This window comes from Ruditapes philippinarum, unplaced genomic scaffold (genome assembly GCF_026571515.1).
Source record: "Ruditapes philippinarum isolate M1 unplaced genomic scaffold, ASM2657151v2 ctg8306_1_1_1_1, whole genome shotgun sequence".
Lineage (NCBI taxonomy): Eukaryota > Metazoa > Mollusca > Bivalvia > Venerida > Veneridae > Ruditapes > Ruditapes philippinarum.
In genome coordinates this window covers 6,761-34,286 of record NW_026858696.1, presented here as the reverse complement: position 1 = coordinate 34,286, position 27,526 = coordinate 6,761, and the positions used below count along the sequence as shown (strand labels likewise).

General features: G+C 32.3%; 1 protein-coding gene across 1 annotated transcript; it reads right to left on the bottom strand.

Moving 5' to 3' along the window:
* On the bottom strand, positions 1 to 27,526 carry LOC132753976 (synaptotagmin-14-like; the record flags this gene model as incomplete). Its single annotated transcript, XM_060744551.1, is given in 7 exon segments — positions 1 to 3,591; positions 4,758 to 4,970; positions 7,630 to 7,819; positions 14,649 to 14,806; positions 17,091 to 17,370; positions 22,386 to 22,801; positions 27,332 to 27,526. Coding segments are annotated over 7 exon segments (1,553 nt in total), but the record flags the coding sequence as incomplete, so codon positions are not given.

Sequence of the window (27,526 nt, the reverse complement as noted above, 5' to 3'; positions counted from 1 at the left end):
AACAGTGGCATATTATTTTTATTTCTATGTAACATCAAATATTGTGATATTCATCATTTTAAATATATGGAAAACAAAACAGAGCTACAATTGAGATTACTAGTAACATATAAAACAACTCAGTCTCACATAATCAAAGGCAGTAACTTTTTTAACACTTAACACTAGCAGCTTTAACTATTTGCCTGTAAATGGCCTCAAGATGATCTATTACACAAATGCAGCAAGGTGGACAATTTCAGACTTATTATTCGGTCAATATATAATTTTTTGGACCTTGGTCAAGATAACTTTTATCTGGTCAGAAAAATGATATATTAACGACTATTGTTAAAATGTATACCAGGAAATCTTAATCCTACACGTATAGCAGAATACACTCAAACATGTGTTACAGACCACCTTTCTAATAAAGACCACCCTGCAAATAAAGGCCACTCAACGACAAACCTTCAATGTTGAAAATACAATTGAGTAAACTTCAAATAAAGACCACTTGTCTGTAAAGACCATGTATGGTCTCTCCTTTTAATGACCTTTATTCACAGGTTTGACTATACATATTTGTGAATTTTGGACATATTAGCACACCATGATGAAGCTATCAGGTGCACATGTCTTTTGGCGGTCTACACGTCTTATGGTGGACTCATGATGTCAACCCTAATCAGCCAGTCAGAATGGCGCTTTTATGAATTGTATAGAATATATGATATTGTTTAATCCATAAAGACTTAGGGCATTGGATATCATTGTAGCTGTAGAATAAAATAGCCAACATGTAATGATTTGTCTATGCATATGGAATAAAAAATTGTGGAATGTAGTATAATTATGTCAATGTTCAATATTAGTGGTTAAAAACATGGAATAAAAACAATTTTTTACAAAAAAATGATTATAATTTTCTAGATGTGAGTATTGCCTATAAGTATTGTTTGACATATGTATTAACTAAATAATCTCTGATTTGATTATTGATAGCAGCAGTTTCCTAGAAAATAAATGAAGTCAAGTAAAATTTAATGCTTCCATATGATAACAATTTTTATGCGTCATGGGATAAACTATGACCGAACTTTTGCGGAAGCTTTGAATGAGATTTGTTTGATTGGGTTTTACCGACAAAGTATAGGTTACATGGCGACATTCCAGCTTTACTGTTGGAGGAAGACCTCGGGTGCCCTTCCATGCATTATTTTAGCAGCAAGGGGTAAGTTGTGTGAAGTCAACAACCTTAACCACTTGGCCTCGGACCCATTTTGAATGAAATTGCAAGATTGTTAACAATGGCCTTAAAGTATTAGAGGATTATGCCAAGTCATAGATTTGTCTAAAAAAGGAGTAAATGAAAAGTTACATTTGTCTAAATAAAGAGGTAAATGAAAAGTTACAATCAGTATCCATGAATAGAAGTTTTTCTCTCAATTTAATTCATCTTATCCACTCACTATATTTAGAGTGTAACATGAAAAAGTACAATTATCTGAAATTAATTATTCACTTTTGTCAAATCTAGCTGATTTGAAAGCACAACCTATCTGGTTCTTGAAGCTACATAAAGAAATTTTAAAAAATCTTGGTAGATCATTCTTATAAAATATTCCCAGACGTTGATATTGAAATGTAGCTTCCTGCTTACAGTTACAGCAACATATAAACTAAACAACTACTTGTGTTTCTTACAACCTGTCTGGTATTCTCACATACAGAACATGAATTTTTTTTAAATATAATAAATGCATCTTACTGCTTTAAACAACTTGTTTAAATTTTAACAACTGCCTGTTTTAAATTATAAAATAAGATAACCCTTTGTGTCTTATTTAAAAACAAACAAACTAAAACAATTAACTTGCATTACAAATAACAACCAATTACAAAATTTATATATTTTGTGCTCTTACATAATATCATCACACTGTCCATGTACATAATTTTCAATAAATTATCAAGAAAAGGAAAATAAAATAAAATAATTTCTAAAGATATTAATAAGAACCATAACAACTTGACTTTTCAGAAAAATGCCTATAATAACATTACTTCATGTCGCAAAATAACCAAAATAACAGTATATACTAGAATTTATAATGATAATAACAATACTTAAATGAGATACACAGAACCATTTTTAACTTATTTCATCATTAATAACATCATCTCTCTGTATAATATAACAAAGGTTATTAACTTTTCATGCTATTAATAACAATATAATCATTCTGTTTTATAACACAACTTTTATCTATGTCTTCCATGCTATAAATAAACATATATCCTTATGTTATTTATAACAATAACACACTGCTGTTTTATAAATAACTAGTTTCACAAAGTTATAAATAATAATAACATATGTCAATGTTATTTACTGGTACAGACATAGCAATGACAAATTTCTATGTTATAAATAACATTATTTATAACAATAATCACTGTCACTGTTATGAATTCCCAAAAATTAACAGCTTATACACAAAGGTGCATATAATTTATAACAATAACAGATATCTCTGTGTTATAATTAACCATAATTCATCTCCTTAATATCATTTAATAAAACCAGTTTGTGTTACAAAAATCAAAATCTACTGATCAACCAATTCACAACCAGGGTTGGCATATCATAGGAATGTTCCAATTTAAAATCTGTCTCACGTGCCTTCATCTATAGCAAAACCCATCACAAAACTGCATTGTAAAAATATGTAAAAAAATGCATGCTTTTTGAGGACCATACATATAACAGTTCTATTTCTGTACTCAAAGAGGAGAGGTTGGTACAGATCTCTTATTACATATATTTTTATATTACTTTGTACATAAAATGTAAAGAAATGATGTTGAAAAAAAACGACAGGTACCAAAATTTTAGCCTCGCATATTTGATGTACAAAATAAACATTGAAATGGTTAAAAACCAAATTGTGACAGGGAATTCAGTGTAAAATGTTTGGCTCTTTTGTATATAAACTAACATTATGTGCACTCTAAAACAAAGAGCCAAATATTTGTATAAAAATGAAAACCCTAAAAAATGTAAAAAACAATCACCAATTTATTTTTCTCTCACTAGTTCCTAAATTAAAAACTAAAAAGAAAAATGGATATAAAAACAGTATTAAGTACATGATCATACATTTTTATACTATATAACAGTGTTATATCACATTTTGCATCATTTCTATACATTATAAACTATTATGACTAGTCAAAAATGGCCCTTTCCTTGGAATTTTCAAAATCATTTTAACAGCTTCAATTTTCTCTGCAGCTGAGTAATTAGTTCTGTAAGTAAATCAGCCATAAATCTGTCATGGTGTAAATATTTGTACACATTTTTTTGCAGTTATATGAGAAATAATTCCCTTGTAACAACTTCAAATGTTTCTTTAATAATTTTCCCATTACAAAATTCATTTTTTTGCAATGCATTTCTAGTTATTTTCACTTCCACACCACTTTCCTGTCAAATAAAGGGAGTGTACTAGGATTCTAAAAGCACATGCCATCTGCATATATTATCTCCCTTGCTCTCCCTCATATCTGTCCAATGAGAGTTCTCCTCCTCCCCTGAGCTGTTTAATCCTGAAAAGAAAGAAAAGTGATGAAAAACAACTTAGGTGTGTTTTTTTATCATATTATATTTTCTCTTGTGTCACCTTACTGGTATGGGTACATTATGTGCCCTTTGACCCTTTGTGTGAACATGCTATTGAGTTGCCAAGCTGGTCAGGTTCCATGCATATAAGAGTTTAACCCTTTTAGAGTCATCTTAGCCAACATCTTAGCTAACAGGAAAGATTCAATATGCAACCTCACTGGCTTAAAAATCCTACAAAGGTGCTTGTGGCCTTATGGTTAATGTGACTGTTTCTCAACCCAGTTTGGTTTGTTATACATTGTACTTTAAGTCAGATATCATGACTACAAAGGTCATACTTTCCAGCTTTATTGGGAGAAAAAGACCTCAGGTGCACCTTTGCAGCATTATTTAAGACAAGAGCCGGCACTTGAATAGAACCACCAACCTTCCATAACCTTCCTGGATAGTTTCCTCACAATGTCATGATCTCTACTGGGTCACACCATGTTTTCTCATATGACGCAAGTACTTGTTAGCTTCAAGAAGCAGACTCAAAGAGTGTTAAAAAAAACTACCATCTTTCTTTACATTTGAATGTATAAAATTAAGTAGGTTACAAGTCAACCATATCAAGGGCATGATGTTAAATGGTCAAATGAAAGAAAGAGTAGGTTTTAACTATTTTTTACCAAGCATTCTATCACCATTGCACAATATCAAGCAGTCTGAAGAGAGTTCATACTGTTGTAACTTTAATTCAAGTATAAATTAGAAATCTGCTACACATATTAAAGGCCCATTATGCATCAGAAATGCTTTTATTTTTCAAATGCCTTTTATTTTTGTCGTACTTTCAAAAAGTAACTCATTGGTCAAATGCCTTCATCATCTTTATTAGCTGTTGTCTTTTGGCAAATAGTACAGTTGTAGCAATTCGGTAATTTGTATGGAAGTCAAAATACTGCTTTGTTTACATTTTGCTACATTTGTGACAAATTATTTCACATTTATTGCAACTTTCTTCAAGTTACAAACATCTAACATGCTCTAAAACAACTTATTTAAGTGTTATAAAAATCATGTTTGCCCTTTCTAAAGGAGTAAAGATTTATTCATTACTGTGGCATATTGTGCCTTTAAGATAGGGAATTAAATATTAAAATATTACCCAGAGCAAACCATCCAATCATCTCTTTCTTCTTCATAGATTTTTTGTTATAAACAGACACCATTAAAGTGACGTCTGCTAATTGAAAAAGCGCCACCTGGAACATGAATGTCTCTTTAAACAGTGGGTTTGGCTGACCACGCCGCACAGAGGTCTTGCTGTGAGCAACTTCTTTACCATTCGGAGCAATCAGTGTAAGTTTTACATATGTATCTGAAAATAAAATATACATCGGGTAAAACTTGTTCATTTTGCAAAAAGTATCGTATGCATTGAAATTCTCCCTGTTATACTTTTTCAGATGGCTTTTTAGTCACACTGACAATGTAGAAAGTCATAAAAATATGGTGACATTCTACATGTAGTTTTACTGGTGAAGGAGAACCTCAAGTCAGAATGAAAATGTGAGGGAAAAAAGGTTTGTGTACCTTTTGACACATTCTTTAAAATTCTTGTCCTAAACATGTACAGTTGTTGTTTTTTTAATATAATTCTCTATTAAAACATGACCTTTGAAATTATAGGTCATTTACATAAGTTAAGAAATACTATAATTATAACAGAGGGGAGATATCATTATTGTTGACTTAAGTACAATGTATTATCCCTTAAATGTTAACTGAACAATTGTGTGTCTGTATGTTACATAAAAAAATCTGCATAACAGACAAAGGGGCAACATAATAAATATTTTAAAGAGAATAAAGAATCATTTTATATTGTCAATCTAAAAAGAAAAAATATGGAAAAATTTCATATGCTCATAAGGATAACCATGTTGTAATAATAAAATTGAGTACAAAATAATAAATGATGACCAATATACATTATAGGTCACAACCTATAAACATAATCTGGGTTCAATTTTATATCACATAACATTATATACGGTAATTGATTGTAGAATAAGGCAATATACACTGTATCTATTAACTAAACTTAAACTAAACATAAACTTGTGTTTTGAAAAAAAATTGTTCAGTTAGGCGGTTTTATTTGAAACTGTATGAAAAACAGACCTGTACAAATATAGATAATTTCTAAACTGATATTTGTAACACAGTCAAGAACATCATCAACTTATTACAAAAGGAGAAATATTAAGAAAATCAATATCCTTCTAGCCATTTTTCTAGTATATAACAATATTTATTTAATACAATCATATTTTTCATTGATAAATAAGTTTATACTGGTAATGTTAAACTGGTAACATTTTAGTGATAATGTTGAACTGATAATTTTGGATTGATAATGTTGGACGGATAATGTTGGATTGGTGATGTTGGACTGGTAATGTTGGATAATGAAAATGTTGGACTGGTAACATGGTAATGTTGGACTTGACAATGTTGGACTGGTAATGTTGGACTGATAATGTTGGATTGTAATGTTGGATTGGTAATGTTGGACTGGTAATGTTGGATAATGAAAATGTTGGACTGGTAACATGGTAATGTTGGACTGGCAACATGGTAATGTTAGATTGATAATGTTGGACTGGTAACAAGGCAATGTTGGACTTGACAATGTTGGACTGGTAATGTTGGACTGATAATGTTGGATTGTAATGTTGGATTGGTAATGTTGGACTGGTAATGTTGGATAATGAAAATGTTGGACTGGTAACATGGTAATGTTGGACTGGCAACATGGTAATGTTAGATTGATAATGTTGGACTGGTAACAAGGCAATGTTGGACTTGACAATGTTGGACTGGTAATGTTGGACTGATAATGTTGGATTGTAATGTTGGATTGGTAATGTTGGACTGGTAATGTTGGATAATGAAAATGTTGGACTGGTAACATGGTAATGTTGTACTGGTAATGTTCGACTGATAACATAGCAATGTTGGGCTTGACAATGTTGGCTGATTGTACTGGACTGGTTGTACTGGACTGATAATGTTGGACACTGTGGCAAACAGGCTTCATCTTGCAGCAGGACATAATGCTCTACCCTAAATAGCAAAGCAAGAAGCCAGGAACCACACGAGCATTCAGTGTACTAACCAGACATGAATTAATATGATCTGAGGACCTGCCAATAAAACATCATAGTAAAGTAATTCTTTAATCCAATCTCCTGGAGATCAATGCTGTTTACTGGCTAACAATAGTTGATACACTAATTGAGGTGATGACTTGCTTCTTTATAACAAAATAAAAATATGTCTGCAACAGAATTAGATCAATGAAATGTCTGAATTTATCTAAATTGTTATCTCTTTTTTAGTATAAGCGGCTTTATTTCAACAATGTATGCAAATTCCTACAATAGAATGGAGGTTTTAATGACACTGGGTATCAAATGTGTTGTATGTATATTTTATGGACGATAGGAAAATGATAAAGTTCATAGACAAAGGTAAAAGTACATGCTAGAAGAAATCCAAGGCTGATTACATCAAAATTTTACAATAGACAAAGGTAAAAAAACACTTTTTTATAGATCACTTTTTCTTTGTACAAAAAAGGCCACAATACTGAGAAAAAATGCAATACAGGGTTATAACTCTTAACTGAATAAATGTATAAATAAGTTGTATTCCTTTGATTAAATTCTGACCATGTCAAGAGTCCTTAACTCTAATCTAAAAAAAAGTCGCTGTTTCTAGTTGATTAATAAATGCCAAAATAATCATGAGCTGTAAATTTGCCAATTTATTTTCATGAGTGCAATAATAATTATATTATCTTAATTTAATCATATGAAAGGAAGTCTAGAGCTAGCTAGCTGAGGCTCTCCAAATTCAAATAGTTTTTAGGGCTTTGATTTTTGCAAAGGATTAGATTAAGGCTTTCCGTACAATCATCAGAATATAAGAATATATCAAAATCAAACAAAGAAACTGCATTAAAAACAAACCTGGGGCTCTATTCATTGCCATATTCCTGAAGTTACTTCCCTTGATTACTTCCACAGACAATCTCCCAGTAGTACCATTGTAGGCAAGCCCTAATAATAGTTCAGGCATACCCCCATGTTGTAATGACTGTGTAGATGAAGCACTGTCACTGCGAGACAAACTTGCAACATCTGCGTTTGAATCTCCTTGCTGCAAATAGAAATAAGGAACTATCAAACTTAAAAATGGAGTCTCAAAAGAACATGATTGTTTTAAAACAAAGGGTAATAGATGGTACCAGAAACTTAGCAAATATGGGTTTTCCCCATCAAATCCCGGGTAAATACAATTTTTTACCATTATAGCTTCACTGTGCATTACCAATCAAAACCGGTGTGCCTATAATTATCTGTATATTTACCAAGTTGTTACTTTTAACTTGTTCCCCGTGACATTTGCCGGGTTTTGGTGTATCTCTATCATTTTTCCGAAACGCAGTCAGACCAAGACAAACTATACACTATTATTGGCACTTTTAAAATTACTGATAAGAAGTAAGAAATAAAAATCTTCCTCATTAAGCAACATTGTCAGATTATTTTTTTTTTGTTGTGTTAATCAATAAGATACAATGTCAGGTCTAAAGGAATGTGGTATGGGTTTGGTTAACAGGTCAATTCTGAATTTCGAGCAAAAAATAAATGTATGGTATATATTATGATTTGATGTACATTTCTTTTTTATAGATTTGTATTCTTTTTTATATAAAGGATAAAAGAGTTCTGTGACTTATTACACTGTTTAAAATAAGATGTCTAGAAAATCTTTCAAGCAATTAGTAAGAGAAAAAAATATCCAGAAAAAAAAATATTAACATGTTTCTTCTGTCATTCATGAAATTAAATAAATTAAAAGTAATTACATTTACATTTTTTTCCTATGAAAAAACTGAGTTTTCACAAATAACTTAACAACAAAGCAGCCATTTTGGCCAGAACTTTTATCAGGGAATGATTATGAGTTACAGCCATTAATTATTCAACCCTTATTTTGCTGACTTATCGTAATGGACTTTTTGGAACAGTCCAAATGTAGTTTTAGGGATTTTAACATCAAAATACTAAAATTGGGCAGCAAACAATATATATTCTGACCAGACTTGCAATGCAAACCTTCTGTAAGCAAGCTGGATAGCTACCTTACAGTCTCTAGTGACCACAGCAGTGAATGGCAAATGCGTCATAATCGCATGGTTGTATCTAAAGTACATGACAGGCATTGGGGGACAAGTAGTTTGAAGTCCATGACCTTAACCACTCAGCCAGAGACACTGGCCCAATCACTTAGTGAAAATGAAACTAAATCCATATACAGTAGAACTTCTATGAGTCGAACTTCGATTAGTCGATTTTCGCGATGTGTCGAAGAAAAATGAAAGTCCCGATTTTCCCCCTATATATTTCTTATAAAAACCTATTTATGAGTTGAGATTTTATGTGTCGAATTTTTCGATGTGTCGAAGTTTTTTCGTGGTCCATATAAAGTAAATCTAGTGCAATTTACCACAAATAAGTCGAAGTCATTTGATTATTTTGACACCTTTGATCTCGAGACATTTTTCACACAAATCAACTTGTGTGACAGGTATTAATTACACAGCCGTGTGTTCAAACAGCCTTTGTTTGCGATAAAATGTGTGATAAAATGCTTAAATCATTTCTATTTTAAAGGTAACCCGGTGTCGCATGAGAATAACACGCGAAATATTTACTATAAGCTGGTGTAGTTATCGCCCTTTCGTATTGTTACGCCTTTTGTAACTCTATTGTTTACGTGAACGGGTAGTCAAAATAATTAGCCTTGAAAAAAGTTATTCAACACACTATATTTATCATTGTAAAATGTAAAATAACAGATATATAATGGAAAAATATGAAATACGTTTCGTTAAAGTATAGATCTTATTATTATGACTAGTCACGGGTCGAAATTTTTGTCATGAAATTGAGAGCAATTCATGAGTCGAAGTCCCGATGTGTCGAAGTTTTTACGCAAGTCCCTTCAACTTCGACTTACCGAAGTTCTACTGTATATACAGTTTTCGACTACTAATGATAGTATTTAAAGCACCTTTGGTTTTAACAATTGCACCTAATTTATATTGACTTTGAATACTTTAACTGACTCTGAATTCTTTGAAAGTAAAAGAGTTATCGCCCCTGAATTTGTAAAAATTACAATATCAATATAGCTTGAAGGAATAAGGAAATAGAGGAATAAAAGAAATAGTTATCTTACTTTTGCATGACAGATAAATGGAATAAAAATAAAATCAGCCTTCACATCGGTGACTCTTAATTAACTAAAAAAAAAGAAATTCAATTTCCTTTATCACACAATTTTTTGTAATGGAAAATCTGCATGGATTTTTTTTTCTAATTAGAAAACATTAAAGCTTCTGTACAAGTTGAACTAGGTAACCTATCTACCACCATAATAAAAATTTGCTGACATTAAATTTCCGCTTCATTACCTGTATTATGTCTGCTGAGAACACCTACATATAGTAATGAAACCACAATAAAATCACAGAAATTAGCAGACGCGTCCATTAAAATGAAATTCAGACACGCATATTTAGCTGTCTTATACCTCTAATTAGTGATTTCAAAAAACAGGGGCAGCAAAATTATACAGTTTTCTTTTTCCTAATTTTCTTAATATATCCCCATTTCTTCTTAATTATCTCATTCTTATTTCCTGATTTTCACTTTATTAATAGGCAATAACAGCTTGTTACAAGATAGGTGTTATTATGTATCTTATATCTGCGATATGAAAGTTGTGCTCATTTACAAAATACTCTTCATTAGTGAAGACTGGCTTTAAATTAAACCATTAACATACTAAATTTGTTTAATTGACTAGTTTCACTGTCTATTATGAATTTCTAGGGAGTTAAAAAATATCAGACAATGCTTTAGCCAGACCTGAAAAAAAACAGGGGCAGAATGTGCTTAAAGGGGTACGGGGACATGCTCCCCACCCTGGACATGCTGTTTACTCTGATAGACTGACTGTATCCTCTTGTGGTTTTAGCACATGGTTAAATATATGTATACATATCTGTGGTTTTAGGTGGATTTAACAGCACTATACCAAGAACATTAATATTAGAACATACATAATAGCAAAGGTAGTATATGTGCAAAAAATGGCACTGTCAAACTAGTGACACTGGACAGTGTACTGGTGATAAAAGCTTATCATTTCAAATTCGAGCATGGTAAAGATTAAAATGTGTTAAGCTGTTACTGGCAAAATATTCTATAAAATCTTTGGCATAATTTAAATCAATATAAAAAATATTCTACCCAATAAAAAAAATGTAACAATCAGACCTAATATAGCTTTATACCCTTTTTATATGAAAAATGCTGGCATTCAAAAGTATAAGTAGACTAATTGGTCAGGCTGCATGGATAACAGTAAAATAGCATTGCTCTCTATTGGTGCCATAGGCAGGTCATTATGTTGTTATTGCTTACAGCCATATCAGACATGAGAACTTGTAATGAGTGAGATTGCAACACAATCAATTAACTGTCTGCAGCTATAATTTAGCCAATTTTATAATTGACTGACTGTCTGGTATTACATGATATCATATATTCATAAAAATGTATAAGATTTATCAACCAGTCTTTCTGATTCTAGCAATCTATTGTCTGACACTTTATCCAGTAGTAAAATGATGAAATATTATAGTAATATTCACAACTTTAATATGAGGTTTGGGTTTTCTTTTATTAAATAACTAATAAGCAGTGAACTACATTCAGATTTATATTATTTACAAATTTAAATACAACATGTATTCAAAGAAAGTACTTTAAAATCCTATTAAAATAATCAATACCTTCATGTTGTTTACAAGAAATAAATGATACACTAATTGTTCAGAATTCAAATGTTTCTTTAAGGCATTACTGTAAGTCATGTTAGCCAAATATTTTAGCATTTAAAACAAGATTTGCTACTTAGTTTTACATTTAATATGAATTTTCACAAAAACTATTACATGATAATTCTACTGATCTTATCCCACCACCTTTGATGCAAGAAAACAAATGTCATTAAAAATCCTCAAGAGAAATACCAAAGCAATCAATTTCTCATATTTCCAGTTGACAAAAATGATTGAGAAGTCAGAAATACTTCTCAATATTTAATCTTGATCTATTTTCTTATGACATGAGTTATATTTGATTTCGTTCACAAATGGTAAAAAGTTATAACATTTTTATGAGTCAAATAAATGATTGACGTGTGTTTGTTAGCTTAAGCAAATCAATATTACCGGTATTTCCTTAATTAATACATATCGGCATACTTAGTATGTACCGTAATTATAAGTTACCTATAAGAGACTATATATGTTGACTTATAGTTCCTTTAACATTATATGTGCTATCTTGGATTCTTTGATATATTGTCTTAATAAGCTACCTTCGTTAAATAAAGAGTTTATTATTATTTTTTTTTAAGTTAGCAATAGCAGACTTTGTGAGAAACTTAAATATACCAATAGCAAACATGGTGAAAAACCTTCAATTACCAATAGCAGACTTGTTCACTTAAAATTACCATTAGCAGACTTATTGGGTACCTTAACCCATTACTTCATATACACGCCTTTTAACGCCTTTTTCACCCCCCCCCCTTTTTTGTTGTCTCAAATGATGAAAAAATGCCTTATCCAGGCCCTAAACACTTATTTTTGTTTGAGAAATGTTGTTAAAAAAATTGACCTCTTTTTCGGCGCGGCCCCCCAACCAAAAGATACATCAGGGGGTTGCCAGAAGGGGGATGTGCCCCCTTCTGTTTTGGGGGTTTGAAGGGGGGCGGAGTCCCCTCATCGCCAAGAAAAATTTTGGACTTGTGAGAGGCTGTAAATGACCCCAGATTGATCATAAGGTAACGTGTAACCAACGCTGAAAAGCATTTGACTCTATCTCAATCCATTGATAAGTTGCAGCACTTGGAAATCAATTTTGATGGAAAAAATCAACGCAAAATAGTGATTTTTGGCAATTTTGAGATGTCCCCTCGTTGCCATGGTAACAGAAAATTTAAGTCTGAGCATGTTGTTGCAAGGACAATGGTTCAGTCAACATTTGGGTGCCAAGTTTGATTAGTGTTGAAGCAGTTTTTATAGTATTATAGCAATTTGAACTTGTAACGGGAGACTTTTCAATGAAAACAGCCATTTTCACAAAATGCTCATGAAGCAATGGGTTAATGAAAAAAAAAAAAAAATCTACAAAACAACAATTTTTCTTCAAATTTATATGACAGGCCATGTTTAAACATGAAAAAACGCGATTTAGGGTAATTTCAAGTATTTTCATCATTTTCAGTTAACCCATTAACTTCATATACACGCCTTTTAACGCCTTTTTCACCCCCCCCCCCCTTTTTTGTTGTCTCAAATGATGAAAAAATGCCTTATCCAGGCCCTAAACACTTATTTTTGTTTGAGAAATGTTGTTAAAAAAAATTGACCTCTTTTTCGGCGCGGCCCCCCAACCAAAAGATACATCAGGGGGTTGCCAGAAGGGGGATGTGCCCCCTTCTGTTTTGGGGGGTTTTGAAGGGGGGCGGAGTCCCCCTCATCGCCAAGAAAATTTTGGACTTGTGAGAGGCTGTAAATGACCCCAGATTGATCATAAGGTAACGTGTAACCAACGCTGAAAAGCATTTGACTCTATCTCAATCCATTGATAAGTTGCAGCACTTGGAAATCAATTTTGATGGAAAAAATCAACGCAAAATAGTGATTTTTGGCAATTTTGAGATGTCCCCTCGTTGCCATGGTAACAGAAAATTTAAGTCTGAGCATGTTGTTGCAAGGACAATGGTTCAGTCAACATTTGTGCCAAGTTTGATTAGTGTTGAAGCAGTTTTTATAGTATTATAGCAATTTGAACTTGTAACGGGAGACTTTTCAATGAAAACAGCCATTTTTCACAAAATGCTCATGAAGCAATGGGTTAACTAAAGTATTCTAAGAGCAGAATTGGTGAGTGTGTTGACTTATGTTACCAATAGCAAACTTGGTGAATTCCTTTATCTAATGTTACTACTAGTAGACAAGGCTTGACATTAACTTAATGTTACCAATAAGAACTAGATAGGTTACAGAATACCTTGAGATAAACGCAGCTAGTAGTAAAGATCAATCAATAAATCTGTCTATTAAAATAACCTTTGACTGTTTCCTCTTATTACAAAATAATAAAACTTTATACAAATGCAAATCAAAAGCTTTAGTATTATTGTAAACAGCATTTCCTGATGGGGAAATAAATTTGATCTTCACATCTACAGTAGAGTAAAAACAGTCTTTCAACTTAACAAAATCACAAAATCAATGAGCAAGAAATTCCCTTAAGCTTGATAGCCAAAACATCAGTAATAATGTGAAAATATTTCAATGTACAATGCTTATATTCAATCACAAAATGTGTTGTAAATTCACTGATAATCATTTTGTTAATGGAATTAAACAACAGAGAAAATATAATTTCAATGAGTATAATTGTCTGGAAGGGTTTTTTTTTTTTTAATGTTTTTTTTTGTTTTGTTTCTTTTTCCATATTGATGTTTGTTAGATTTTCAAGCTTTGTAGCTAAATATGTTGTGCAGCAATGTTCAACTTGTAAGCTATACTAAATAGAAAATATTTTGTCCCTTGTATTAGAGTGTTCAATTCTAAGGCCAAACCTTTCAACTGCAGGAACCAATAGTGATTAGCCTCTGCCTCCAGTATAGAGCCAGGCAGGGTTATACATTTGTGCAGTCTTAAAGGCTCTATACTTCTGATCACTCAATTTTTGTATTTTGATATTGAAATCCCTTAGAATCTAAATGGAATGTTCCAGATTCAAAGCTGGGCAAATCTTTTATACAAATCCAGAGAGTGAAGGGTTAAAGTGGTTGAGCAAGATTATTAAATTAAATATGAAGTAAAACTTACACTAAGATTACTACGAGGTTCTAGAATGACCCAGTGCGTTGATGGAGCATCCATGGTGAGGGACGCAAAGCCTATAATACTTTCTCCTATCATTCGCTCCCGGCGCATTCGCTCTACACCGTACAACCGGAATCTTACTCCATAACCTAAAACTTCCTCTGAAACAAAGAAAAAGATTTTTCAGTTATTTTGTAAACCTATGCACAATCTTGACATAACTTTATCAAATTTATTTATAGAGTTAGATGAATTTATACTATGAGAGCCTCAGGAAAGCATAATATTATCTTATTTCAATGAGTTCAATAAATTTTAGTATTGAGCCTACACAAATATAATATTCACATAGCCACAATAAAGACTGTTTTCATTGACTAGCCTATAGTATAATGCTAATGTTTTTGCTATTTTTCTATAACACAAATGATGTCACATCAAAATATATGCTCGACTAAAGCCTAGGTCACAAATAAGAAAATGCCGCCGGGCGGCGTCTGTTTCTCCAAAAAATCGCAATATCGGCCGGCATCCGTCCGGCAGCAGTGACTATCGGACGGCAGCAGCTGAAAATTTTGCTCATCGGGCGGGCGCCTTCGAGTTTTAAGTAATACTTAAAAGCTTAAGGCGGCCGGACAATAATTTCTGGGGTCAATGAGTATAAAATATCATCGAGCGGAAATCGTTTAATCGGACGGCGCCCGTTTTATTTGTGACCTAGGCATAAGCAATACCATTTTCAAGGCGTCGCTTAAGCGGGTATGTGATAAAATTCATTATGTAAAAATGAAAACATGTTTCCAAGCATAACCAACTTATCACTTTATAATCTACTGCATGTTATTCTTATAAACAACAATTTTCAGAACAACTTCTCACAAAATGTTAAACTGTCATTGAATTACTTATAAAACTCAAAATCTCTAAAGATAAAGAAAAGTGTCTCTCTATTCCCTTTGCAGACAAAGATATGAGCAAATATTCACAATAATAGAGTGCATGAAGTCAATAAATATTTTGGAAAATATTTAATCTGTCACTAATGGCTTAATTATGAATTTATCATGCAAGACAAAAATCTCCCGAGGAGACTGATTTTTGTCGACTGATTTTTGCAGCTAATTATACTAAATTTAGTGTGAACTTAGGAAATCTGAGAGACAATTTATCTTCATTATACCATTTAGCAGAGCAGCAACTTAAACAGGAATCAATGGTATAATTTTTTACAAAATCTTCTGCCTTATTTATAGATTGTAGAGATCCTTCAAAACAATCCCAAAAAAAATCAGCTTTGTGATCATTGCAAAATTTATGACAGAACTTGTGCAAACTTGAGTTTCCATTCAGTTATTTGCTACTGCATTTACTCAAATACAAAACAGATCTCTCAAACGACAGGACTAAAATAACACAATTTTGTTCAGACTCTTGTACACTTAACAAATCTTATAAGTGTGCACCTTTTATGTCCTTATAACTTTTTTGTTCATCAATATTTTTTTACAAAATTTTGTGTTCTGACTATTGGCTGCATTTCCACACTTTTCTTGTGCCCAAACTTGTCAAATTTAATTATGCGACGCGTTCAACCATCAACGTACAAAATTCACACAATGTACGAAAAAATTGTGTGAATGCGTGAAAGAAAATTGCACATGATATTCTCGAATACAACAGAGATCCACATATCAGAAAAACATCACATATGGGTACATTATCTATTCAACAGCATCGCATAGCCCTAGGATTGGTCTACGCTGGAGTACACCAAGCAGAGATTAGTAAAAAATAATTTGTTTATATAATTATTTAAACTCCATTGCATTGTTAAAGCTGAAAATCATTTAAATTCAGTTCCTACCTAAGACAAACATAATTGCATATTTATTTTTTACTTATTACATGTTTATATCATTTGGAGGTTGCGCAATGCATGGTGTTCACCGCAATGTAATAACAAGGCTTAAGAAGGCTTATCTTCATAACAGAGTAACTGGCAGCGTTTATAAAATTCCTCGCCGACCCTAAAATTATCTCCAACGGTATGCTACATTGATGAGACGACGCTCCAAGGCTGCAATGCACAGTCAGAGTGACACGGTTTAAGAACATCATTTTGCAACATCGACTTTCGACACGCACTCACATTTTTTAGAAATACATCTTAAAATTTATCTTGAATGAAAAAAGAAAACAAATAAAAATAATAGCCTGTCCCTTTTCTGTATTTATTGAAAATTTCAGCATGATTGGGCAAATATTGATACACCTATGAGACCATTTATGCATGCACACTTATAAGATTTGTTAAGTGTATAATATGATTTCAATTTCATATGTGTTCAAAAGATGACAGAGCCAAAGCAATTACGTCTGCAAAGAATTGTGTAACTCCCTATTTGGAAAGAGGTATAAAAACTATATTATATACATGTACAGTACCTTGGGATACTTTATTGAACACAAAGGTCTCTTCAAATGCTGGGTTATCTCCCTGTTTTACTTTTGTTTTATGACGCTGTTTCTTGGTCGGTAACAACAATAACCGCACTTGCGTATTATTTGCGCCTCCGCGTTCTTTGGCAGGTATATCTTGCGCTTGGTGGATCGTAACTTCCATACGAGATTTGTGCGCAATGTAATTAAATGTCACTTCAATGTTACCACATTTTGAGATTAACGGAACATCGTTCTGAAGATCACTGACATCGAACATGTGCTCCTGAAATATGAACAAAAATACATCAATGGAATGGTTTACAAAATGTTGACTCACGGGTATAAATCTGTAACTACATGGTAATATGATAAAAATCTGGAAACAAAGTGATCCCTCGGAATTTATGATAAAGATATTTCAAAAATTGTTTCATCTTGGGTTTTATTATATTCTTTTGGTCATATGTTGAAAGTTTTATAAAGAAATATCTCTATTATTTTACTCATATGAGTTATTAAAGAAAACAGAATAAAACATTCCCTCACAAAGAGTGATGACTTTGGTCATGCTCCATCCAATTACTTTGAAAATTATACAAAAACATTCTAATGGTGAAGGAACTATGAGCGACACTTGAGTGATGTCATGTTTTTCCTTCAGGACTAAGATTCCAGCATATTTAGTGTTGAAGATTGAATACCACTTGAGCTGGTACTAAGAAGGCCAGGAGAGATGTTGCATTTGTTACATATCATCTCTCATGAACAGACTCAAACTATTTTCATGCAATATTGTCATTTCATTGCTTCAAAAACATCACCACTTTTCCAAATTTTTGCCAAAGTACATAAATTGTTTGGTATAATTTTTATTCTACAGATTACAGAGAGCCAAAAATAGCATCATACACTTTAAAATATTATGGAAATGCAGTTTTTTAATAACCTGACATTCAAGCTAAATAGCATAATATTTTGGTCTATTAATTCAGATGGGAGAACTTTATGCAAAACAACTGCAATATACACCATATATTTACATGGAAATTGAGGATAAACTACTCCAAAGTTCAAATCTAGGCATATACTTAATTAATTGACACAAATCTAGAAATGATGTAGGCATATAGAACATGCTAAAAATCTGATATTATATTGTCCGTTTTCCAGTCTTAAAAAGGTCATGCACCATTTTCAGGAAAAAAATTTAAAAACAGGTACTGTCTTGACAGTGAACTGTGCAGATCTGTACTAGCTGCATGGGTTGATTTTAATAAGAAGCTTTGTAACATTCAAGTGTTGTTACTTGGGAATGACTTAGAGCTGATTTTAAAACACATCATCCTACCATTTGACAAAACAAAAGAGGGTTAATTGGGCTTTTTTCATGCATAAACATCTATCTAGTCACAAGAACTATCCATTAATGCATGGCTTTTGCCTTCTTCTCCATTGATGTATACCTACATTTGCAGTTTTTATGTTTTACCATTTGATGACAATACATGTGGAAAAATTATTTTTTTATTATAATAGGGAGAATTTCACCAAACATTTCAGAAAAATTATTAAAAATTAATGTTCATGACTTCCACTTATATTATTTGTATAAACCTATAGTACAAAAGATTACCAGTAAGCCAACATACAACTTAAATCTGGTTGCATCACTATATCATGCTGTCATATCACTGTAGGCCCTATTAAGTTGAAAAATTGATAGCATCTACAAATATTTTGAATAAATATTTTGCAGAAATTTCGATCTTGGGAGTCAAATTCTATAACATTGTAGATATTTAATAGGGTATATAAATGGAATAAGTAAATAACCTGGAGGTATATAAAAACATTTAAATAAAAAAAAAGATCAATAAAGCATAATCATTAATTATTAATGTCCTACAACATTATAAAGGCATTACAAACTGTGTTAGCATGTGCCTGCCTGGTGTTTTATTTCCAGTAAATTTAACCCGATTAATTCAGGGCACAATGAAAGCTTTAACCGGAAAATATATACATGAATAATGTATAAATACCAGCTTCATATAACTGAAATTGATCCAAATAATGCCCTATTTCCGACCTAATATTTCAAAAAGTTACTGATGTATGTAAAAAATACATAATTTATTACTTTAGTGATCTAACATCAGTCAGTTTTGAATTTCTGAACCAAAAACAGGAATAAGTTAACTGTTATGTAAATTATACACCAAAAGTGCCTAAAGAGAAGTGATTTTTGTTTAAAACAATAAACAGTTATCATTCTGACATATCGACCAACTCTGAATAAAAAACATCATAATTATTAAGGTTGATTTATCTAGCTGAATTACAGCCATGTGAATGCTTGTGCCTCAAATAATGCATGGAGGAACACCCCTAGGTTCTTCTCCACCCCAAAATAATGCATGGAGGTCTGGAACACCCCGAGGTCATTCTCCACCCTGAACAATGCAGGGACAAACACCCTGAGGTCCTTCTCAACCAATACAGCTGGAAAGTCACAGTATTTCCTTTGTTTTGTTTTGTTTTGGGTTTTACGTCACATCGACACAGTATAGGTCATATCGCGACGTTCCAGCTTTACTGGTGGAGGAAGACCTCAGGTGCCCTTCCGTGCATTATTTCAGGCACGAACGGGCACCTGAGTAGAACCACCGACGTTCCGTAAGCTAGCTGGATAGCTTCCTCACATGAAAGAATCCAAAGTCCCTGTCGGGATTCGAACCCACAGCGGTGAGGGGCAAGTGGTTTGAAGTCAACGACCTTAACCACTCGGCCACGGACGCCCCAGTATTTCCTTTATAATGGTGTTATTATGACATAATAACATCATAACATTTATGATTTAAATTAAAAAATACAGACAGATTCCAACTTAAAGGGTCCACATTTGAATTACCTCTTTGAACATGATATAAATCAACCAATCTTTCTAATGTTTCAACCTGCATTATGACATTGACACTACTATCATTATTGTCTATAATAGCCAATCAATGCAAAATATTCCAACTGGAAACATCTCAATTTTCAGGATAATTTGAGACAAATTAATTATTTGCAAGTGTCCTTTGTTGCAATGAATGTATTTCCAAGGAGAGTGAAATTTAATTTCATGCCCCATTCATTCAACAGCATGCAATCTCTGAATAATTATTAAGATTTTTCATTTATATTTCAACTTTATAACACTAGTGACAGAATTCTTCCTGATTTTACAACAATTCTTCTGCATTGTTAAGTCATATCAAAATAACATGTAACTAGAAATGTGTCATCATGCCACGGATGCCCCGGCATGCAGCCAAAATTTCAGATGTTATAATATTTAGTTCCAAATTTGTTTGCACAAATTATTTTTTTCATTTGCAGTTCAAAGCCCTTAAAACTTTTCAATGTTAACACAAACCATTTTCATACAATGTTCAAAGCACTGAAATTATTTAGTCTTAACCTTTTGAAAATAGCATATTTCATATTTGTAGCCAAAATAATGGCTACATACATTTCCACAAAAGTATGAGTGCTGAAACTGAAAGTTCAAAATTTTTCCAACATTCAAGAAAGATATGTTTGTCCAAAATCATTGAACCACGACCAAATTCAAACTTTCCACAAAAGTATGAGTGCTGAAACTGAAAGTTCAAAATTTTTCCAACATTCAAGAAAGATAAGTTTGTCCAAAATCATTAAACCACGACCAAATTCAAACTTAAACTGCTTATTCCTAAGATGTATCTATATTATTTTCAAAGTGAAAGGGACATAACTCTGCCAAAAAATCATCGAACCATGACCAAATTCCAACTTGACCTACCCATTCCTTTGACATATCCATATGTCAAATTTGAGTTGAATATGTAACACTGTTGGGTAGATAATGAACAGAAACTGTAAATTTCATATTATTTTCAAAGTAAAGGGGGCATTACTCTGCCAAAAATCATTGAACCATGACCATATTCGAACTTGGCCTGGGCATTCCAAAAACGTATCCATATGTTTAATTTGAGTTGAATGTGTTGTACTGTTGGGGAGATAATAAATAGAAACTGAAAATTTCATATTATTTTCAAAGTGAAAGGGGCATAACTCTGCCAAAAATCATTGAACCACGACCAAATTTGAACTTGACCTGCGCATTCCTTTGATGTATCCATATGTCAAGTTTGAGTTGAATGTGTTGTACCGCTGGGGAGATAATGAATGGAAACTGAAAATTTCATATTATTTTAAAGTAAAAGGGGCATAACTCTGCCAAAAATCATCGAACCATGACCAAATTCGAACTTGACCTGTATTTTCTCATGACATATCCATATGTCAAATTTGAGTTGAATGTGTGCAACCGTTACTTAGATAATGAACGGAAACTGATGATGACGGAATGACAGAATGACGGAATGACGGAAGGACGGAATGACGGAAGGATGGAATGACGGAAGGACGGAATGACGGAAGGACGGAAGGACGGAACAGGGTAACACTATATGCCCCGGCCATTACATGGCGGGGGCATAAAAATATAGATTATAGTTCCAAATATACCTTAGTGAATCAAAATAATAAACAACCATCATAATTCATTCTGTAACACTATATATTGTTATTGCTAGACAGGTGATCAGAAAGTTATGTCACCAGAAACCAAGGGGCAGCTCTGTACAAAAATGTAGTAGTCTTCAAGGATAAGGCAAAAGCATAGAGATTCTTTCTTCCTAAATGAAGCACTAAGGTTATTCATTGTTTGTAATGTATAAGTGGATGTGACTTTGATTTTAAAGTCTCATCAGAAGGACTATCAGTAATTTTATTTGGATAAGTTATATTTAATTCTCACATTCAGGACCTGTAGGCAGACTGTATTACTACAGAACCACTTACTCACTTAAACACAGGCACACAGCATACTAAGCAAACGTAAGATTTGCAATTGCAGTTTCTCTCCAATAACAAGTTACTGTAGATAATTATGTTCAAGAGTGATTTAAGTTTCTAGCTACTGGACTCTGGTTAAAAATGCATCTTATCAGAACCATAACTTAAAATCTGAAAGTTGTTAAATACCTGATATTTTTACTGTCAGAACATTCTTATGTTTCTGATGTCAAAGAGTTATATCAGCTGGGAAACAATCTGAGTCACTTGCAGACCGGTCTTAATATTCTGACTTTTGATTGGTTAATCTAAATTTACATTTAAAATTGACCAATGGTAATGCTGCAAAGATAGACTGGTCTGCAAGCTTTAGTAATTAGTTTAACATGGTTAATAGAAAATACTTACATCAGTAACATGCTCACTCTCTGACACTGAAACACCATCATAGGCCTGGTTGTTAAAAGTTTGGGTCCCTTCTAAAGTATGTGCTGATCCTGTGGTAAGGGAACCAGTCAATGAAGTCGGTATTTCTCCTGCTCCTGGTTCACTTAGTGGTGGACTACGAGGCTGGCTAGGAGGAGCACTTCCCTCACCGCTTGCACCACTAGCTTCTTTGGTAGACTCCCTTGAAGAAGGGCGTGGTTCAGTCGCAATAGAGGTTTTAGACGGTGAGGACATTTGATGCACAGGGGAATCCATGTCAATAAGTTTGCCAACCCTTGGACCTGTTGGTGTTGGCGTTTTATCAGGAGCTGTTCTTTTTGTAGTTTCATTGTCAATGGTCACATGATCAGCAATTGGTTGTTTCACCTGAGATTTATCTGAAATATAAGTCATATTTACAAAAGGTAAATTATAGATATGAAAGTCAAAAATCCATTTGTGAGAAATGATTATTATACATCAATTTGCATTTATTACTTTACCAAAGAAGATATAAAATATATCATCATTATCTGCTTCTTGAACATGCATTTGAGCATCAACAAATATGCATGTGTGTTCTTTTTGTTTTCTTCTTTTTTTTTCTTTTTCTTTTTTAATGACTTTTAAAACCCAATTATCTTAGGGTTACATTGTAATGTACAACAATTATGCTTTTGTCACTTGCTGAACTAGAAATGAGCTAATTACAGTCTAGTAAAGTAGTGAAAATTGGAAACCTTAAAGATCATGCAACAATTGGCATATTAATTGAAAATGTTGCAGGTTATGTCTGTTTGAGGCTGTTCAAGGAAAACAGCTAAAGTACAACCAACCATGAAATTAGTATTATGTAGAAACATCTGCAGATGTCTTTTTAAGTTGCAGTATGTATTATAGGATTTTTTTAAATACAATGTTGGTATGAGATTTTAGAAAAGTCAAAGTTAAAAAAAAAATGGAATTCTTAAATTCTCACATCAATTTATTATGTTATAGAGAACATTTTTCTTCAACTATTGAGCAGATTTCAAAAGATGCTCATAACATATTTCTTATTAACTACAGAATTGTCTTAAAAGCTATGAATTAACAAAAAACAAAAAAAACAACAAGGTTTCCTTTTTCCCCATGAATTAAGACATTGGATATCAAATTTAACAGAATTCTAGCATTTTAAAACCACATGACTGAGTTCCTCTGATTACATTTGTCAGGCTGTCAAATACCAAACATATTCATTCCAAGAACTATTTCATTGAATGTTAAAAATCCATTTTATGTTTTCCTGCATTGTAACTTGAAACATTTTTAACCCTTAAGGTATGACATCCTAATGGGTGCTTTAAGGAACTTTTAATACAGGATGTCTGTTATATGCCTTAAAGGATGCAGGTATGCAAAATTGAAACAACATTCAACCAAATGGTTTTTGAGTTATGGTCATATCATAAAATAACAAATGATAAATAAATATAGTATCATGTAATAAAGCCTTCCTTTGTATCTGGAAATATATTTTCATTGAAATAGAGGTAAGCAATATTTAAGTTTTAAGCCACAATTGTGCTGTTTGGAGAATAAGGTCGTCTTTCTCTGCCAGTAAAGCTGAAAAGTTCATCACCATTAATTTTGACCTTAACAAAAAACAGAATAATTAATATAAAACCTAGCCAGCAACAAGGTACTATTAAAGTCACTAGAAGTATTATTTTCCAGATTAACTGACAGAAAAAAGACCACAGGTGCTTTCATCTACAAGAATAACAAGAACAAGACCCATTTCACATATTTTCTTACTTGAGCACAATCATACTGTGACCACAGCTTTAACAGATGAATGTTTGGCCTTTAACTTTCTATTTTTTTAGAGACCACAGTAAACAGAAAAATATATTATAACCCAGAAGTTGTAAGCAAAATTAATCACTAAAAGCATTAAATGCTTTATATTCTCTTTTAAAGTGACTCTTATGGGAATTATAACTGATTGAGATAATGTATAAATTCTAATCTAGTTCAATCTTGTTTGATTACTATGTTATATGAATATACTGCAACTGTACCACTAAGGTCCTGTCTTTGAATCACTTGCTCCTTATTGCTGTGTGTTAAAATGCAGGCAGACATTCTTTTTGGATGTTAAGAAGTTACTCGGCTAGTGTATTGATATGCCACCTTAAATGTCTTGTGAAGTTAAAATGACAGATGGAAACCTGAGTCATTGTTTATCAGTAAACATTTTACATATAATGACATATAAACATGCGACCATGTAAACACATAACCATAGAAACACATGGCCATACATGCACATGACCATATGAACACATGGCCATATAAACAAATGACCATATAAACAAATACCGGTAACTATATACAAACATGATCATACATACACATGTTTATATAAACACATGACCATATCATTTTTATTTTATATTCCATACAACCTTATAATAGAAAGTTTGAAACAAACAACTGAAATGTAGTTATCACTGTTAAAGTATATAAGTAAGACATTTTACTGATAATACATCTTGACATTGCTTCTAAAATGTCAATGATACATCAAACAATGAAATAAATAAGTCATTGATCAACAGGATGTTATCGTAGACGTTACTTTTTAGCTTTGACAAAATTAGGAATTACGAGTGCCAGTATTTTACAAGCTTTGTTTCTTCATAACTTATTTAGTACTGTCTACCCTAAATGGGTTTAACACCTTATCTATACAGAACTACTGGTGATATATATTTATAATACTGCACATTTGTAACCTTGTTTTTCATTGGATAATCATGACGTTTATATAGTTTTATATACACAGCTATTGTCGATTCATGAAGAAATCTTACTTTTTTCTCTAAAAACAGCTGTTTGCAATATAACCCTCGCCTAGTGGCTCGGGTTATATTTACAAACAGCCATTTATATAGGGCCATATAACCTGTTAACAATCTTAATAACTAATAATATATACAGCATTTAAAATGAAGATTTATCTCTGCCTTTTCAAAGTATTTTTAGGCAATTGCTGATATTCTAAAAAACATTCTAACCAACATTAAGAGGTTTTTATAAGGGAGAAATATGTAACATCACCAATATCATATTCATTCCAACTAAACTTGAGTGATTTAATTCAATACTTAGAGGAAATGAAAACTTCATAAAAGGCACTGTGATCATTGCCTGCTTACCAAGCCTGCAATATCTTTTATTCTCTTCAAGTTGGCCTTCATCTTCCACGGTTCTCTTTTTATCATCTGAAAGAACTAGAACCTACTGTTGGTGAAAAGAGAACCATGGAAGGTGAAGGCCACCTTGAGAAGAATGAAAATATTGCCGGCATAAAGACTAGTCATATACACTGAATTTATGATGGATTTGCATTATTGATAGATTGGCATATCTTTATATACAATTTTTAATTTTATTAGAAAGAACAAGATTGTTGTTACTTGAGACAAAAAGCTTTATTTGAGATAAAAATTACAGAAAACATAATCCAATGCTTTAAGTAATGCAAGAATGTAAGCTGACATCCTTATTAATATAGTTGGTTTTGCAATAAGAAATCAGTTGCATGAACAATGCAAATACTTCTTAGAAACATCTTGCGTCAAAATTTCCCTCCTTTTGTTGAACCATCATCCTACATTTTAAAGTACATCAGTTTACTTATATAAATATACCATTAAACATGATGACTTTCAATTATTACTCTGATTCCAACATCTTAATCCAATTTTCTACAATTTTCAACCCTTGGGGATTATTTTATTGTCTTTAGCATCAATTCCTTATAAAGAACTCTCTAATAAAAGAAGGTATAAAAGCTGTACTTTAATCCAGACCCAACAGGATTAGGGAATAAAACTCAACCTATAATGAGTTCCTTGCAACAAAAAAATCATTAGAAATCTTCTTTAATTACTCTGTGAAGCTTTCACAGGGAAAAATACTTGTTTAGACTCCCAAATGCCAGCTTTTATTTCTCGTATTCAAGAATATTTAATAGTATTGGATTATAAAGTTCCATCAAGTTAGAAAAGTATGTAATTCCATATCAATTACAAAATATAAAGCTTTATTATATGGTGCAAAAACTTTGGTTTGAATTTTAAAAATATTATGTATGAAAAAAGAATGGTAGTACATGTAAATTGTCTTAAAAGCAAATGGTGCATATATGCAATCATTTCTAAATGGATAAAACCCAACTTAAATTAGCAGAATAATACTTTGTCTAGGAACAATTAATTCTGTTTAATTACAATATTTATGAGTGTTAAATAACAGAGATATTCTATGTTACAATTAACTCTTTGACAAGTACATCATGAAACCAATATAATTTTACTATTGATAAATTTTATAAACACAAAAATATGCATACAATGAAATCAACCAAGACTGCCTCCTGATCATGATATATATATAATTCAATGACCTTAAGTTATGCCAAATGTATGAGAAAACAAATATTGAAAAGTTGATTTAACTTGATAAAGTCATGGGAGGTAAGGGTTTTGTTTATAAATCAGCATTGCTCCAAACACGTTTAGTGAATGTCACTCCAATAATTCATAAAATAAGATATCTTAATGATTTTTTTAGCCATAAAGGTTGAGTATTGAGAGAGGACTGATTCATAGCAAAATATCTGAGAAAAAAAACAACAACTTAAATTTAAAGAATGCTATGAAACCATTATGCAGTCAAGTATGCCTACATGGTATATCAGCCTAGTCTTCGTGCAGTCTGCAAGGCTCTATACAATGGTTTCCACAATGTAAACATCACCAAATTAATCTCGAAATCTTGTCATCAAACAATATACAGATCCTGGTTCGCAGGAGGAAAGGTCCGCTCTTTAAGTATATGGGAGAAATAAAAGAGTAAAGGGTAATCATATTTACCAATAGAGCTTTGCGTAGAAACAGGAGTTCTGCTACTTGATTTTGGCAACATGGTCGGACTCCCAGAGGCTTTTTGGCTGTACCTGCTACCAGATCTTTTGATAGCCGCTGTAGCTTCCATTGATGATTTGAATCTTTTGAGTACTTCATCATCACTATCGCTTGACGTCTCGTCTTCATACGCATATGCAGCTC